The 19102-nt window shown below is 38.2% G+C and overlaps 1 protein-coding gene across 3 annotated transcripts in view; it reads right to left on the bottom strand.

The window, feature by feature from the left end:
* enox1 (ecto-NOX disulfide-thiol exchanger 1) overlaps nt 1-19102 on the bottom strand; it is a 158448-nt gene that overhangs the window by 31686 nt on the left and 107660 nt on the right. For all 3 annotated transcript variants that reach the window (XM_065293016.2, XM_065293015.2, XM_065293017.2), the window contains 3 exons: nt 14142-14354; nt 9015-9121; nt 3399-3516 (listed from right to left, as the gene is read on the bottom strand). In XM_065293016.2, the coding sequence (XP_065149088.1) occupies nt 3399-3516; nt 9015-9121; nt 14142-14354 (438 nt within the window). The remainder of the gene's footprint in view (nt 1-3398; nt 3517-9014; nt 9122-14141; nt 14355-19102) is intronic.

Below are 19102 nucleotides of genomic sequence, written 5' to 3'. Positions count from 1 at the left end.
GACGCTTATAATGTGAATGCGAACTTTAATGTGAAACGGCAGCGCCGCGCCATTCTAAAAAATCTAACACATCGTTTTCTATGAGTATACGCACACTGGCGCCGCCAGGTGGCGCCTGTCCGCGCTGCCCAGCTGTGACTCAGGAAGTTGCCCAAATCCCTGTCGCGCCACACAGCGCCACTCACATAGTTTAACATTAAATAACATCCTATTTGTCCCAAATCATTAACGATTAACATTGGCTGCTAACGTATATTTTGCATTTTGAAGTAGACGTTATCTATCTTCCGCTTTACAATACCTCCGAGTTGTCCTAGACGCGACGGCGGCACGGCGCGACGCTGAGCTGCGCGGCTTGTGTGCGATCCCTAGGGTCTATTAACATCCAAAACGCATGGAAAACGCAGGACGCGCCACCTTCTTCTGCTTTTCAAAGCGCTCGCCTGTGAACACAAGTTTTGTTTCAGATGCATCTATATTTAAGTGCACTTGCCGCACGTCTAGATTTAAAATAAACTTGAGCGCGACTTGATACGAACAGCCTCTAAAGGAAAATCTTAATTTTTACAATTCTAAGTCATAGGTTTTACAATAAATTGTCATTATTGTCTATTGCAAGAGTAACAAAAATCTATTTGGTGCAAAACTCATCAGTTTATTGGAAAAAATTACATTTCGGATGAATATGATTTTTTCTCAAGTAAAACAAAATTTTGAAAAATCCAATATATTTGTTCCTTTTGACACAATGAACATGAAGAATACCTTACGTTATTTGGCAATATACTGAACATGATCTAAGTAGGGTACTAAAAAAATAAGATACGGATTTTTATGTTTCCCCTGCATACTTGATAAGTCTTGCTTGTGTATTGTATATCAGGGGTTTCCAAACATCCAACATGTAATCTCAAGACCCACAATTTTTAAAAATAGAAATTTACTGTAGGGAAAACACGTTTGTTCCCTTTCAGTAGTTTTTGAATAAGTTTAACTGAATAATATTCAAATACCTTATGGTAGGGGTGCACGATTATGGCAAAAATCAAAGTATTTGCACTTAATTGACAGAATCTTCACTACCAGCGTCATCGCTATAATGTAAAAGATTAGTTTTACCTCAGTGCTAGCTTGCGGTGTCTCGAGTAAACCTGTTGTCATCTGTGCTCTATTAGTTCCCAAACTCCCTTTTAGCAATGAAAAACATCCACAGGTTGAGAATCAGGAACACCATACCAATTTTCTTCCAGACTTGCAGTTTGTGGCAGCATATTCGTGATGCTCACGTCCACATATATGCTTAAATGCAACTTAAATGATGCTCAGCGGAGCACATCGACTGACGCCACGGGTGTTTGAACAGAAACTGTCATGTGATACAGAGGTAGTGATAAAAGCGATGTGCAAAGATCTATTTGTGGTGGTCAATTTTAATTTTGTGGCAGACAAAAAAATGTATGTATGGGAATGTACAATGATTGCTCTTACTTGTATGATGTCACAGCAGTAGGCAGAGCAAATATAACGACACACCTATAATCCCTTCCACTCCAAAGTGTTACTAAACTCAATGAAAAAGCTAACTAAGCCAAAGTGAGGTGAGCTGAACCAACCTGACCCAAACCAAACCGTGGGGTACTATGCAATTGAAAAGCACCAATATAAAGCTTTGAAGAGCTATAGGACATATTCTAAAATAAGTGAAAATGTGTTTGTCTGAAAGATGATGGACATATGTATATCGGGGGGCATTAGGGTGAGTAAATCATGGGGTAATTGTCATTTTTGGATGAACTCTCGCTTTAAATATACACTAAAAGTGCTTGGTTATTTTTCATTTACCATTGGGTCAACAAGGGACAAACCTAGCCATTGGGTTAAATTAATTCAAAACATGTTTATATTTTCACCCAACAATGGGCTAAAACAACCCAGCATTTTGGGTTAAAACAACCCAGCATAGGGTAAATTACAACCCAATGGGTTCTGTCTCTTTTTGACCTAATGTTGGGTTGACAATTATCCAGCATTTTTAAAAGTGTATGCATTGAATGTGTGCTATAGATGGATTTCAGTCATGTGACCTTTTACGTCAAGCCGCCATCTTGAGGACCTACCGAGTACCAGTAGGCTACTGACAAGCATTGGCTAGCTTGCTACGATTTACGGATTTCTTATCTTTTACTGTCTATGATTCTTACGGATAAAGTAAAGGGCTACGAAAGACAACATGTCGCACCTCGACTGTCATGGAAAAAAACGCTACTTTAAAAAAATATATCTTGGTTAGGGTGTGATGCCTACTCGATCCCTGATGTGTTCTTCCAGCCGCTGTTCGCTGCTACTGAACTACCACTATTTTACAACATAAGGCGGCGCGACACAACATGAAACTTTGCTCGAAGTATCACCTGGATCTTTACACATGAACACGAGCATTGAGAACATTGTTTGTGTACACAGAGTTTACTAAAAAGAAAGGTTTTGAACAACTGACTTTGGCTGTTATGGTGTCTGCTCGTCGTCTTTGGCAGACATAAAGAATCGATTTCCGAATGCGAAAGAATGAATCTCTCATGAGGCTCCTTTTTCAACTAGAAGGTCAATGTTGTTTGTCACTTGCGACAAAACAACAAATTATCTGTGCATTTATATGGAACTATGCTTTAGGAGCTATCAATCTTTACTCTCCTCCCTCCTTACGCCGCATTTGGAGATCGATACATCTTGACTGGGAAGAAGGCGGCGAGCGGACGCCAAATCAACCAAAGTCAGTTGTTCAAAACCTTCTTTTTAGTAATCTCTGTGTACATAAACAATGTTCTTAATGCTCGAATTCACGTGTAGAGACACAGGCGATACTTCGATCAAAGTATCATGTTGTGTCGAGCCTTTCTTAGTGTTCTAAAAATAGTGATTTTGATGCTCAAAACATATTGAAGGCATATCTTCTAGTTCTTTTGCGACCACTTCAGGTACTCAAAATGGTGGAAGACAAGTGAGTGACGTCAGCTGAAATGCATCTATATGTTTCATCAGTACGGTATGTGTTTATTCCTGGGAAACAAGTCTGTGACCTATAGCGTTGCCCTACAATATCTGTTGATCTACGTCAGTATCACTTGTAAAATCATAAAATAAATATAATCAAACTTGCCTTTAGTCATGTTTTATATATATTTTATATTAAAATATGAATATTTGTAAGTTGAATTATGCAGATACTACAGTATAAGTATCTGTGTTTCCATGATTGCATTAAACATTTCACTTAACCACCTAAAATTGAACAATTAATAAAGATTAATCGTTTCTTAGTCCTGGTCCATCCCTGCCTCTAATGTTTTAATGAATTATGATTATATTATAATAAGGGTCTGAGCTGAACGCAGGCCTACCTGTGTCCTCCATCCTGATCTTCTTGCAGGGGTTTTCCTCCAAGTCATCATCTGACATCTCCATTTCTTCTTCTCTTCGTATTCCCATGATCTCCTCACTGTGAGCATTTCTCAGCTCCTGACGGAGCACAAGACACAAATCAAACACAAACACACACGCCATTACTGGCTTCTGTCCGAGACCTTGAATGATTAAAGACACAATGAACATTTCTTCTTTCGTGAGTCACAAAGGTAAAATCCCGTCTACTGAATAAATATGACAGTAACATATGACAACAACCCATAATATATTCAAACTACATAGTACAGCTGTAGAATACGAAATTCAAATACAAATGAAATATTTGTCTACAGTTCTATTCTTATTATTTTCCAGAACCTAACCTTGAAACCTCTGACAGGATGAAAAAACACGCAATGAATTGGCAAGCGCAAGGCCTGGGTGATTGATTCCTTAAGTTAAAAACACAACCCCGAGGGAAAAGCGAGGCTGTCGTCTCAGTGCTGCGCAATAGCAAAAGTTCATTTATCTAGAGCTGAAAATGGAGCGTAAAAATTACATTACACAAACTTCCAAGCCCACTGATCCTCTGATAGCCATTATAGGGATCAGCACAAAGGACGTTTAATGCCACCACTGTGAAATCTTGCAGATCTGACTCTATAAATGTGCCACAGTCAAGGGAAGCGGCCACTTTGAGCTTGACTTATCTGTAAATGGAAACATTTTGCTCTAGCGCTGTGTTGATGTATCTTTTTCTCCTGCTTATTTAAAGCTCCACTATCAGTCGAATGTAAGTTTTAAATCATATCTGAAGACACATTCGCCTTCTTATTTTACAATAAGTGCTCCCACACATTTTGACCAATGACTTTCAACTACTTTTCAGTTACTTGTGATGTAAAAGTACTCACAATTTTTAGCCAATTAAATATTGGAAACTAGGGCATGAGGAAGTCATCACGTTCTGAATACATGTAAGGTAGGGGATATACATGTTGGATAGTTCACCCAAAAATTAAAACGCTGTCATCATATTCACTCTCAAGTTGTTGTAAACCTGTATATATTTCTTGTAAACAAAAAGGAAGCTGTTCTGACAGTGTTGTACATGAACGAGTTCATTGAACGAAAGTTCATGAACTCGTTTATATTTTGGGCGAACGTGAACTGACATACTGTATTACTGCCTGATGAACGCAAGGTGAACTCGTTCATTCTGGTGCTTGTGAACGGCACGCTCTCTCAGTTTAACGTCGTTCAATAGGGTGCCAGATTTCTATAGTGTCTTAGTTGGGTAAACAGGCCGTAATGTGTAGCGGAAAAAACCACCCAATCTGGCAACACCCGCGTTTCATGGCTGCATGCGTCATCAAAACAAAGAGCAGCATGGAGGTGATGACTGGACGCTGCTGAAATCCCTGCCGCGCCACTCACATAGTTTGACATTAAATAACATCATATTTGTCCTAAATAGTTAACGATTAACATAGGCTGCTAACGCATATTCTGGATCTTGGAATAGACTTTGCCTAAGCTCACACTATTTAACATGCAATTCTGCGAAATCTGACGCATTTAGATTTAGTGTTTACACAAACTATATGGGCTGTAATGGCAATAATTTTTTTTTTTTTATAATATGGGGAAAAGAACTATAAATTAGTTGATTTTTGGAACTGTGAACTAGTTTAAAAATTTGAAATATGAACTATGAACTGAACTTGTTCATTTAGAAAGTGAACTTTCCCAACACTGGTTTTGGAGCACCATTGACTTTCATAGTATAGGAAAAAAACTGCTATGGAAGTCAACGGTGCTTCTGGTTGATTACAAATAGTATCCTTTGTGTCCAGCAAAACAAAGACATTGATACAGGCTCAGAACAACTTGAACGTGAGTAAATGATGACATAATTAAATTTTTTAGGTGCACTTAACTCCAGGTGTACAAAGGCTTCTTTTACTGGCATGGTTTAATCCTCTCTTATATAAGTTATAATTTCAGTTAATCCTATCGTCATGACTAAAATTCCAGACAGTATCATTATACATATGTTTGTATTCGGTGTTTGGTGAACAAGTGAGCCTAAAAGCATGTCGGACTGCATGGAAGTCAATTATACTGTAAATTAGATTTAACAGAAAGATTAAAAAGCTTCCCAGGCATTTTTCGGGGCAGGCTATTTAATAGAAGGTTCATGTGTTTTGGCAGCTTAACTCTCTATTTTGCATGTTATTATAAAAGGTTTATCATAAAAAAACAACTTTTTGTGCGCTAAAACTCTGGGATTATTCACTATGATTTTTTTTTGTTAGAGTTATGTGTCTATATAGAAATGAATTTGAAAAATACTGGATTTAAAGTCCGTGTAAAATATGTTCTCGGTTTGTGACACCACACAGAAATGTGATATTAACCACCCAGCCAAATTTAAAATGATTAAAAAAGCCAAATAAATAAAATAAGTTATGAAAATCTTGAAAAAACAGACTCTCAAATTAGGATTCTCTCAAATTCTGGGGGCGTGTCCACTGTCGGGGCTGAAACCACGCCCACTCATGGGAAAGCTGCCGTCTCTCTCAATTTTCAAATACTGTTACAACCTGAATAAATGCTTGTGCTTGTGTTAATCCTGTTTAATGGTTTAGATACACAATTCAATCCAACATTGTAACGTGTTTTAGCAATACATTTATACAATTTCTAATGTGTTTAGAAACAATTCTCTGAATTTACTTTACAAGGACTTTAAAGGGGACATATCAACAAAATCTGACTTTTTTATGTTTAAGTGCTATAATTGTGTCCCCAGTGTTTCTATCAACCTAGAAAATGTGAAAAAGATCAACCCAGTAGCTAAGTATTGGTAAACCATTCTCTTCAAGCATGTGTAAAAATAGTTCATTGAAATGTTATTATAATAATACCGCCCCTTTATCTGCACTATCCAACAACGGCACTGCCATTTAATGTAGAGATCAGCTCATTTGCATTTAAAGGACACACCCAAAAATGGCAAATTTTTGATGGGTGTGCCTTATACATCTTGAAAAGTGAAGCTGTTGGCTCTTTCATCACCCCCTAGTGGCTGGCTGCAGTACAAGTTATAAACCCGCCCTCTCCATGCAAACGAATCGGACTTGGCTCTAAATAAAAAAATATTATTTACACGTCCAATAAAATTTTCAGAAAAATGGTTTTGGTCCTTTAAAGGAACACGCCCACATTTTGGGAATTTAGCTTATTCACGTAGATAAGCTAAATTATGCTATCTAGCGGGAGCTGCGTCCCCCAGAGTAAGATAAGTCCATACATACCTTTCTCATCTCCGTGCAAGCTGTAAATCTGTCTGACGCAGCCCCCGCTATCTTAGCTTAGCACAAAGACTGGAAGTGAATGGCTCCAGCTGGCATACTGCTCCCAATAAGTGATAAAATAACATTTATAACTATTTATGTGTTGAGATTTGTATAGTCACACTGTGTACAAATAACAAGGTGATATGAGACACAGCCATCTTTTAACAGTATACATACTGGGAACTATATTCTCAGAAAGCGAAGCACTGCTACTGGGCGGAGTGATTTGCACAACTCTGACCGATCTCACTGCTCCTCACCTGGGGCTTATCGGGTGCTGCGAGCAAATCATTCCGCCCAAGTAACAGTTATTTTGTCACTTATTAGGAGCAGTATGCTGGCTGGAGCCATTCACTTCCAGTCTTTATGCTAAGCTAAGCTAGCGGGGACTGCGTCAGACAGAGTTACAGGACGCACAAAGATGAGAGAGGTATGTATGGATTTATCTAACTCTGGGGGATACGGTGAATAAGCTCACTTCCCAAAATGTGGGCGTGTTGCTTTTTGGTAGTTGTTATCACGCTGATATATGTTCAATTTTTGTGATATGTTTAATTTTAGCTTAATAGAATTTGATGCTATTAAACGGGGCGTGTCGTTATGATTGGCATGGTTGAATTGGCCGTGCAGAGTGTTTGGCGAATGCCCTGGCTCCAAACTGATATTTTTACGTAAAATAGCAGCGCCTATGTTTGGACATTTTTGGCTTCAAGTCATTACAATGGAAGGAAGCGACGTTGCGTCGTCCATCTTTTTTACAGTCTATGATTTTTGCTCACACCTACAAATGGCAATTTTAACATGCTATAATAAATTATCTATATGGTATTTTGAGCTAAAACTTCACATACGTACTCTGGGGACACCATTTTTTTTCTTAAAGTCTGGTGAAATGTCCCCTTTAACTCGGAGTATAAAAACCAAAGGAAAACAAAATCATCTGGCTAAATCTACAGGTAGCTTACACTGTAAAAAATGCAACATAAAGTTAAAACAACTTGTTTTTGCAAGTCAATTCAACTTACTATTTTAAGTTTTTACTTAAATTTGACATAACATATAAAAACAAGTTAAAATTATTTAACTTAATTTGTTAAGTTAAAGTAGCACAAAATATATTTTGATCTCACAAAAATGCTGCATTTTTTGACAATGTGTATATATAAAGTGTTACAAAAAATGTTTGTATTCATTAAACTACTCTTCACAGAGGTGGCATCCCAGCTGGTTCACTTCTTACAGCAAATGTTTCATCACATAATGTCTTACCTCATGGCGACTGTGAACTGAAATGGACTCCTTTAATAGACTTGACTTACAGCAATTAATCAATATAGTCTGCATATAGAGATAATACATTTTGGTCATCACATCACCACAAATCACATAGTGATTTAAAGTCTTTGAGAAGGCGAGAAAGAACTGCAGTTGAAATCTATCACCAGTGGGTGATTTTTGAATTTCAAGGTTCATTGAGAATTCTGTTGCACTAACATAAATTTTGCATAAGAGCAATGTTAGACATATAGTAATATGGAAATGATATATCCTGAGAGTACATTCCAATGAATTCTGGCATTCAAATGGTAATATCCAAATTATATCCATATTATTATTTCGGATCCACCTTGGGATTCTTCCTTATAGAGACCTGATTCATATTGGATGAGTAATTAACAATTAATTCAGGCTAATCACTGATGAGAATCATTATAATCCTGCCAGCATCTGTTGCCATGGTAGCAGTGGCTCTTGTAGGTGGTAATTTTGCTGTCTGAAAGAGCAGAAGTTAGGTGCATTTTGTTGGTAAGGTTCCACATGTCTGTTCAACGAAAAGCCACAAGACACACGGCCATATAAACAGCTGCTGTGTCAGTGTACCGTGCAGAGAAGGGGTCTTAAACTTAAATCAGCGGGCCACTAGCCATGTAATGGGAGTGTTACACCAAACATCAATTTTAATCGTATTGACACAAACCAAGTTGACATAAAACTACCTAAACTTTTTTGACAAATTTTTCTCGTCAACCTGGCTACAATTGGGTATTACTGTTTGTGTTTTAGGGCAGTAATAAAATACTAAACCAAAATATCTGTTGGCTTACTGTTTAATCAAAATTCCAAAACCAAACAGGAAGAAATTGATCTGCCAGCCAAATTGAAGGATTTAAAGCCAAATATGGCCCGTGGGCTTATAGTTTGAGACCCCCGGTTTAGTCAGCATGTCAAAAGGGGAGGAGAAATACCAACCTCGCATTGCTTTCGCCAAATGTCTATGTTCTTGCGCTGTGCTTTTGTGAAATGGTCCCATGCCTTTTGTCTGGTGGAAGCGGTGAACACAGCCGTAATCTGCTCAACTTTGGTGGGTAAGGAAGTCAGACAAGACAAGCCATTTATGTAGAGCTTTGCATCTGCGCCAACTAAAGTCAGACACATCAGGACCCTCACAACACTTCACTGCAAGGACCCTGATAGTGTCTGTTGTACTTACATCTTACTAGCTGCTGATTCAATTCCATAGGGCTGAGAAAGGCAACAGTCTACAAATATGAATTTGATCATTAATAATAAACAATAAAGTATTGTTAGATTCTCTCAAATGCATAAGTTTAGTTTTGCTTTATATCATTTGGTCTTCTGCATTATCCATACTAATCACATATTTATGTCCTGCCAAATGGCCATGAAGTCATCCTTTGTTGTACGATAAAGAAACTTTGCAGTGCCTAAAATTATTAGACCACCAATGTAAGGGTTCATGCCACAGCTGCCCTAAACAAACAGTACACTGAAAAAAAAACGTTGTTGCACTTACATTTTTAAGTTTAATAAACTTATATTACAATTAATTTAAACTTTATTGACTGGTAAGTATTTTTAAATTATAAAAATAAAATTAAAATAACTTAAGCTAATTCAACCTTATTTTTATTTTAAAGCACCTCCTCATAAGTCAAGAAAGTTTAATGAACTGTAAATTCAAGTTGATTAAACTTAAAAATGTAAGTGCAACAAAGGATTATCTACAGTGTATTGGAGATTACCAAAATCAAATCATTTTTTATGTTTCTGTAATGTTCAACACAATATCACAGAAATTCGTGTTATAGTCACAAAATATTTGATTAAAGTTTTTGTGTTATTGACACGATTTTCCGCTGTTTTTCACACCTTCCCCAAACCCCAACTCCAGGCGAGAATAGTTTTAAAAGCGGAAGAAAAACATGTAAAAAACAAATACATAAAATTACATCCTAAACCAAACCCCAAATATAACCCTAACCCCATGTGACAATGATTTAAAAATAATAAAAAAACAATGACAAAAAATATTAGTGCTGGGCAAAGATTAATCGCGATTAATCGCATACAAAATAAAAGTGATTTTTGGCATAATATATGAGGGTGTGCTGTGTCTTATTATTATGTTTATTTAACCACACACACATTCATACAGTATGAAGAGCTCTTTTCCAAATGCGATAAACGCCATAAAAAAAAAAAATGAGTTTGTCATGTCATTTGGCTGTGTACTGAACCTATTCACTGCTCCATTAATGTTTTATGTCAAATTATTACATTTCCTTGTTAAAATGTAAGTACAAGATGCCGTTCTTTTCCAAAACGCGATAAGCGCCGAGCCTATTTTTAGCCTAAACGCGATTTATCCTCTCGACCAATCAGAACTCGATGAGCGTTCGACGCAATCCAATGGCAGCGCTCTGAACAGATGTTTGTTTATGTTCATTCATTACTCAAAATGAGGATTAATGTCATTTTAATACATCACCCGGAGAAGGTACCCATTTGCAAGGCGATCTTCATCAAAGTGTTTGGTATGTACAACTTTCGTTTCAGAACTGGCTCGTTTAATACCGTTTTGTACGTTCGCGATAAAGTTTTTTTCCTGTGAAGAAGCCTGCTAACGTAACATGAAAAGTACTGAATAGCTCGATAGCCTGCTGATAGACAGACTTGCGTTTGATACATTGACCAATGTCGTGCAAAAGTACAAAATGTGTGTAGTGAACAATGCAGGGACATCTGTAAAGTTGTGCTTTTTGGATTGGACATTATGAGCGCGTTGTTACATGGTATGTCATTGAGAGCAGATCAATGGGAGCTCGCTGTGTGTAGACGAGAGAGAGAGAGAGAGAGAAAGAGAGAGAGAGAGAGAGAGAGAGAGAGAGAGAGAGAGAGAGAGAGAGAGAGAGAGAGAGAGAGAGAGAGAGAGAGAGAGAGAGAGAGAGAGAGACAGAGAGAGAGGTGAAATATTAAGCAAAAGGGGTTCCTAACGCCCTGCTAAGGAGAAAACTGAAATGGTGGAGGAAGTAATAGCAAGTTAGTTATGTGTAATTCTGTTTATTTCAAACTGGCTCCAATGTATATCACAATATGAATAATTTACTTATTCATTTATAGTATGAAGAGTCCCTGAGTATATGTTGCATATTCTCTTATTTTTTTTTTTTTTTTGTTTTTAAGAAAAAACATACATTTATGGAAAAAATATATGGATTTATAGCGTTTTGAAAAAAAAATAAAATTAACTTTGAATTTATAATCAACAGTATTGTTGTTTGATTTAATAATCATTATTCAACATGTTCAGATTGAGCAAAAAAACCATTTTAACAGTATAAATCGAATATTCACAAAATGTGTGGGTCTATTGAAATGGATTTATAGCGTTTTGGAAAAGAGCTCTTCATATATTCATTTCAGAATTGTTTTATTCATATATCATTTTTTTAAATTTATATTTAATATAGAATATATAAAAATATACATATAAATAAATATATATAAACATGTAAATGTTTCTTAAATACATACATGAATGTGTGTGTATTTATTTATACATAATAATTACACACAGCACACACTCATATATTATGCCAAAAATAACTTATATTTTGTATGCGATTAATCGCGATTAATCTTTGCCCAGCACAAAAAAATATATAAAATGACACGAATAAGTCGTGCCATAGACATAAATACTATTTATAGAAATTTGTGCTGAGTTACACAAAAAAGACATTTGTGCTCCAGTGGCACGAAAAACAGTGGAAAATCATGTCAATAACATGAATAAATTAATAAAATATTTTGTGACTAATACGACTTGCCGTAAAATAGGGTAGCAGTGGTTCCATTCGTTTGTGTAAGCTCTTTAGTCACAGCAGTATTTTTAATGCTAAAATATAATTATTGTTATCCATGAATTTTGAAATGTTTTATTTTCCAAGACAGAACAAATAGTAAAGCACTTATCATTATTGGTTACACTTTATTTTGATAGTCCACTTTAGACATTCTACTAACTATAAACAACTTTGCAACTACATGTCAACTAACTTTCAATAATTTGCAACTATACGTCAACTAACTGTCATTAGTGTATTAGTAGACTATAAGGGTTGGGGTTAGGGAAGAGGTTTGGGTTAGTGGAATAAGTTGACATGCACCTGCAAAGATACTTATAGTCAGTTGAAAGTCTGTTGAGATATCATCACAATAAAGTGTTAGTAGATATAAAGCAGACAGTCTACTAATTCTCTAAAGATTGGTAGTTGATAAGTAGTTGCAAAGTTACTTATAATTAGTAAAATGTCTAAAGTGGACTATCAAAATAAAGTGTTACCAAGATGACTTTAGGACCTCTTGACAAGACATAAACATACTGATATAATAATATATATAATGTTTCAATGTTAGACTTCAGTATACACATATTCAATGAAATTATTTACATTTATGCAGTAGGCAGGGTATACTTTACATTTTATCAGTATGAATGTTCACTAGGATTCAAACTCATGACCTTTTGCATTGTTTGCAATGCTCTACCATTGAGCTACAGGCAGAAAAACAAAAATAAATGTAAATATATCTGGCAATATTTCAAGATATAGGAGATGAACTAAAACTATTCTGCATGCTATTTAAAACTGCATAAATGTGTTAGAGTTGTTATTTTATTACTGAGTTCAAAAAACCCTGCTGAGGTATTTTTTTGAAATTGTGACCCTTTGTAAACTGTTGCCTTCTATTTATTAATTTGACTAAAGATGCCTACTTTTTAGTAAGCAAATATACTATTGTCATTTAACAACTGCAATAATTCTTAAATTACATTTCCTCTTAGTATTTCATGCACATATGCCTAGAAAAGCAATTATTAAATTTTAACTTTTGTCATTCTGCCAAATACTGAAATTCCAGAACTCCTACAGTAGATCATGGGACATTGTTTCCTTGACCTTTCTGGCCACCTATAGTTGAGGGAATCTGATGTTGGCCTACCTTTAAGTTAAGTTGAACACCTCCACATCTGCTATATGGTCAGAGTGCCTTCACTGAGACTTTACTTACCTATGGCCCTTTTACGGGCTTTGGCTACAGTCACACTGACTTACTGTAGGCAGCTACTGAATGCTGAGCATACATCATATCTCCTACTATACATTTATATATTGTCTGAGGGACTTCTGCGTATGAGTCTTTATGTAGAGGGCAAATGCAATTTCGGTGACAAACACATGCAAAGGAAACACCGTAGCTCTGTTCCTTATCCTAGTGAGCTGCCTTGCTACATAGACAATTGCCTTTTGAAACAGACTTATAGGTGACTGGAATGCAAAGGGAGTAAAATTTGTACAAATGGTGAGACATTATTTACATTTAAAAATAAATGACAGAAATATTGATACAAAATTTTTTTGTGCATTTTTGGCACTAAATAAAGAATTGAGCAAATTTGTTTGGCCATCGTCAGCTTTGTTGTTTAAGCATAGTTTTAATGACCATCTACACTGCAAAAAATGACTTTCTTAAATAATTATATTTGGTCATTATACCATTGCATAAACAACTGAAATGGTGGCATGGTGGCCTAAGACTTTTGCATAGGACTGTAATAAAAATTTCTCATGTTTTGTCTGCCATATTGGATACAATTTACAGTGTCATGGTGCATTATGGTATTGCCTTTTCCTTAAATAATTCACATGATACTACTTTACAATTGATTCAAAGTTGCAAGAATATATGAAAAGCTCACTTTTAACTGTTGCATAAACAGGCAGCTCACTAGGTTTTTGTATGGTACAGAGCGTGTTCTACTTTTGTCCTTCTTGGTAGTGTCCTATATCAACTGGCCCTTATGGACATTAAGAATCACTCCTAGTGTCAGAACATTACTATCAAGATCAGCACGAAACGTCCAACAATCATATCAGAGACTGAGCCCACTTAAGGACGGCTAAATCATCTCGCTCTGTACAAAGGATGTGCCGTCGTCATGGCAACACTAGATGAAAATCTCATAGTAACCAGTTGGGATACAAACAGTGAAGGCAGGATGTATCTTACATTGTGTGAGGATGGCAAGCAGGGAATTCTTAAAATGTTCCTTTGCCAGCTCCATTTCCTCTTCATGTTGGGCTTTCTCGCTCATTAGGCGTCGCACGTGGCTGTTGGCAGACTGTATCATCGAGTAGAAATGATTGGATGTGCGCCGGTTCACCTCGCCTCTGTCTATCCACGTGAAGAGCACCGCCGTTGCCTCGCTGAACTTGTTGTCATCTGGAGGAATGAATGAAGCAAACGGTCATCTTTAGTTATTGAACAGGGACTCCTCTACCTGCTTGATCTCAAGAGAATTCGTACGTATTTTACGAGTTTGCAAATTGGTAGGAAGTGAATTGTACAAAACCGCATGAATATTAAAATAAAATGATATTGAAACCCAACAACACAGCAAATCATACAAAATGTACGAATGTGGTTGTACAAATTATGCACCTCGTAAAATAGCCATGAGATATTGTTGGCTATCTTGACAAACTACTCTGGCTCTTTCTAATATTTCAAAGTTTGTCTTTTCACACTTTATCTACTTATTAAATATAGATTAAACAACTAATTTTAAATGTAAGTAGTTATCATTTATCCCCAGTATTGATTAGGGCTGGGCAAAAAAAGTATTTTTCGATTAAATGTTTTTGTAAACGTGCACTGAAAAAATGATTCATTGAATTTACTAAATTTTTAAAGGTAAGTGGTTTCAATCTACCCAAGTGTATCTAAAATAAAAAAAAAGCGTATACAGGTTGGTGGCTCTTAATTTCTTTTTATTAATTATGTTGGCTTGAGAAAGCCAACATACTGTTGTTGCACTTAAACTTATTATTATTATTAGTGGTGCTTGCATTTATGCAAAGCATCACTATTACTATCTTGCATACTTATTATTATTATTATTATTCTTCTTTTTCTGGACACTTTTTTGGCGCGTAACTCGTCCCGCACGCTTTGTCGTAGACCCATAAATTAGGGCTCAAATCGACCGGCTTATTGAGGAGAGGACTGCTATGACTTTTATAAGCGATCGGGTGCAGGATTTCCGAAAGGGGGGCGAAAAACCACCCAAAAAATCCCATTGACTTAACATTGCGCCCAACTTTGACGAGTCATAGCTCCGCTCGAGGATTTTGTAGAAACATGTGGGTTATAACATTTGAAGAGGGTGGTAGGCTCTTTAAGAACATGGATCACAATGGGGTGTAAGTTGTACCCCTGGGGTGTAAGAGGTGCCCAAAAGTGCCCCAATGAAAAGTCAATGGGGCAAAATCCCATAGACTTACCATTGCAAAAATTTTGACGGGTCATAGGTCCGAGCCAGGATTTCATAGAAACATGTGGGTTACTAAATTTGAAGAGGGTGCTAGACTCTGTCAGGACGTCCCCCACAATGGGGTGTAAGGTTACCATAGCAACCATTTTGGGCACCCTAGCAACCTATACCATAGACTGCCATTATAAAATGCCTGGATGGATATCTTTGCACCACAGTGTCATAGAGACATGGGGGTGGGCTCATTTTACTCAGGCATCCAATCAGTCTCTCAGGATCCTTACAGACTTACTAAGCCACGCCCCTAGCAACCACTTTTGAGCACCCTAGCAACATAAAATACAAACAGTTATATCTCGGCATCAGAACATCGTAGAGACACGGGGGTTGGACCGTTTTACTTGTGACTAGGGGTGTAACAATTGGGCACATCATTGGCCACTCCCAAGCCACGCCCCTAGCAACCAAATTTGAGCACCCTAGCAACCGAATAAACAAAGCCTTATATCTCCGCATCAGAACATCGTAGAGACACGGGGTTTGGACCGTTTTACTTGTGACTCGGAGTGTAATCACTGGGCACATCATTGGCCACTCCCAAGCCACGCCCCTAGCAACCAAATACAGTACCCTAGCAACAGAGTAAACAAAGCCTTATATCTCCGCATCAGAACATCGTAGAGACACGGGGGTTGGACCGTTTTACTTGTGACTCGGAGTGTAATCACTGGGCACATAATTGGCCACTCCCAAGCCACGCCCCTAGCAACCAAATACAGTACCCTAGCAACAGAGTAAACAAAGCCTTATATCTCCACATCAGAACATCGTAGAGACACGGGGGTTGGACCGTTTTACTTGTGACTCGGAGTGTAATCACTGGGCACATCATTGGCCACTCCCAAGCCACGCCCCTAGCAACCAAATACAGTACCCTAGCAACAGAGTAAACAAAGCCTTATATCTCCGCATCAGAACATCGTAGAGACACGGGGGTTGGACCGTTTGACTCGTGACTCGGAGGGTAATCACAAGTGGATGCCATTTTTTCCCCTAGCAACCAAATACAGTACCCTAGCAACAGAGTAAACAAAGCCTTATATCTCAGCATCAGAACATTGTAGAGACACGGGGTTTGGACCGTTTGACTCGTGACTCGGAGGGTAATCACTAGTGGATGCCATTTTTTTCCCTAGCAACCAAATACAGTACCCTAGCAACAGAGTAAACAAAGCCTTATATCTCCGCATCAGAACATCGTAGAGACACGGGGGTTGGACCGTTTGACTCGTATCTCGGAGTGTAATCACTAGTGGATGCCAATTTTTTCCCTAGCAACCAAATACAGTACCCTAGCAACAGAGTAAACAAAGCCTTATATCTCCGCATCAGAACATCGTAGAGACACGGGGGTTGGACCGTTTGACTCGTGACTCGGAGGGTAATCACTAGTGGATGCAAATTTTCGCCCTAGCAACCAAATACAGTACCCTAGCAACCGAATAAACAAAGCCTTATATCTCCGCATCAGAATATCGTAGAGACATGTGGGTTGAATTGTTTTACTTTTGGCTTGGAGTATAATCATATATTGTCCCCCGAAATTTGCCACGGCAAGCACCACTTCACATTTTCTTCAGGAAATGTACCTATCTAGTTATTATTATATTTTATTCTTACATCCGGACACTTTTTTCGGCGATTAACTCGTCCCGCACGCTTTGTTGTAGACCCATGAAAGAGGGCTCAAATCGACCGGATTATTGAGGAGAGGTGTGCTATGACTTTTATAAGGGATCGGGTGCAGGATTTCCGAAAGGGGGGCGTAAAACCACCCCAAAAATCCCATTGACTTAACATTGGGCCCAACTTTGATGGGTCATAGCTCCGCTCGTGGATTTTGTAGAAACATGTGGGTTACAACATTTGAAGAGGGTGATAGGCTCTGTAAGAACATGGATCACAATGGGGTGTAAGTTGTACCCCTGGGGTGTAAGAGGTGCCCAAAAGTGCCCCAATGAAAAGTCAATGGGGCAAAATCCCATAGACTTACCATTGCAAATATTTTGACGGGTCATAGGTCCGAGCCAGGATTTCATAGAAACATGTGGGTTACTAAATTTGAAAAGGGTGCTAGACTCTGTCAGGACGTACCCCACAATGGGGTGTAAGGTTACCATAGCAACCATTTTGGGCACCCTAGCAACCTATACCATTGACTGCCATTATAAAATGCCTAGATGGATATCTTCGCACCACAGTGTCATAGAGACATGGGGGTGGGCTCATTTTACTCAGGCATCCAATCAGTCTCTCAGGATCCTTACAGACTTACTAAGCCACGCCCCTAGCAACCACTTTTGAGCACCCTAGCAACATAAAATACAAACAGTTATATCTCGGCATCAGAACATCTTAGAGACACGGGGGTTGGACCGTTTTACTTGTGACTAGGGGTGTAACAATTGGGCACATCATTGGCCACTCCCAAGCCACGCCCCTAGCAACCAAATTTGAGCACCCTAGCAACCGAATAAACAAAGCCTTATATCTCCGCATCAGAACATCGTAGAGACACGGGGTTTGGACCTTTTTACTTGTGACTCGGAGTGTAATCACTGGGCACATCATTGGCCACTCCCAAGCCACGCCCCTAGCAACCAAATACAGTACCCTAGCAACAGAGTAAACAAAGCCTTATATCTCCACATCAGAACATCGTAGAGACACAGGGGTTGGACCGTTTTACTTGTGACTCGGAGTGTAATCACTGGGCACATCATTGGCCACTCCCAAGCCACGCCCCTAGCAACCAAATACAGTACCCTAGCAACAGAGTAAACAAAGCCTTATATCTCCGCATCAGAACATCGTAGAGACACGGGGGTTGGACCGTTTTACTTGTGACTCGGAGTGTAATCACTGGGCTCATCATTGGCCACTCCCAAGCCACGCCCCTAGCAACCAAATACAGTACCCTAGCAACAGAGTAAACAAAGCCTTATATCTCCGCATCAGAACATCGTAGAGACATGGGGGTTGGACCGTTTGACTCATAACTCGGAGGGTAATCACTAGTGGATGCCATTTTTTTCCCTAGCAACCAAATACAGTACCCTAGCAACAGAGTAAACAAAGCCTTATATCTCCACATCAGAACATCGTAGAGACATGGGGTTTGGACCGTTTGACTCGTGACTCGGAGGGTAATCACTAGTGGATCCCATTTTTTTCCCTAGCAACCAAATACAGTACCCTAGCAACAGAGTAAACAAAGCCTTATATCTCCGCATCAGAACATCGTAGAGACACGGGGGTTGGACCGTTTGACTCATGAATCGGAGGGTAATCACTAGTGGATGCCATTTTTTTCCCTAGCAACCAAATACAGTACCCTAGTAACAGAGTAAACAAAGCCTTATATCTCCGCATCAGAACATCGTAGAGACACGGGGGTTGGATCGTTTGACTTTTGACTTGGAGTATAATCATAAATTGTCCCACGAAACTTGCCACAGCAAGCACCACTCACATTTTCTTCAGGAAATGTACCTATCTAGTTATTATGTTGGCTTTGAAAAAGCCAATATATTGTTATTATGTTGGCTTGACAAAGCCAACATACTGATATTGTATTTAAACTTATTATTATTATTCTTCTTCTTCTTCTTCTTCTTCTTCTGAGACTAAAATTTCT

This window comes from Paramisgurnus dabryanus, chromosome 15, assembly GCF_030506205.2.
Source record: "Paramisgurnus dabryanus chromosome 15, PD_genome_1.1, whole genome shotgun sequence".
NCBI classification, from domain to species: Eukaryota; Metazoa; Chordata; class Actinopteri; order Cypriniformes; family Cobitidae; genus Paramisgurnus; species Paramisgurnus dabryanus.
This window is presented reverse-complemented; position numbering and strand designations above follow the sequence as displayed.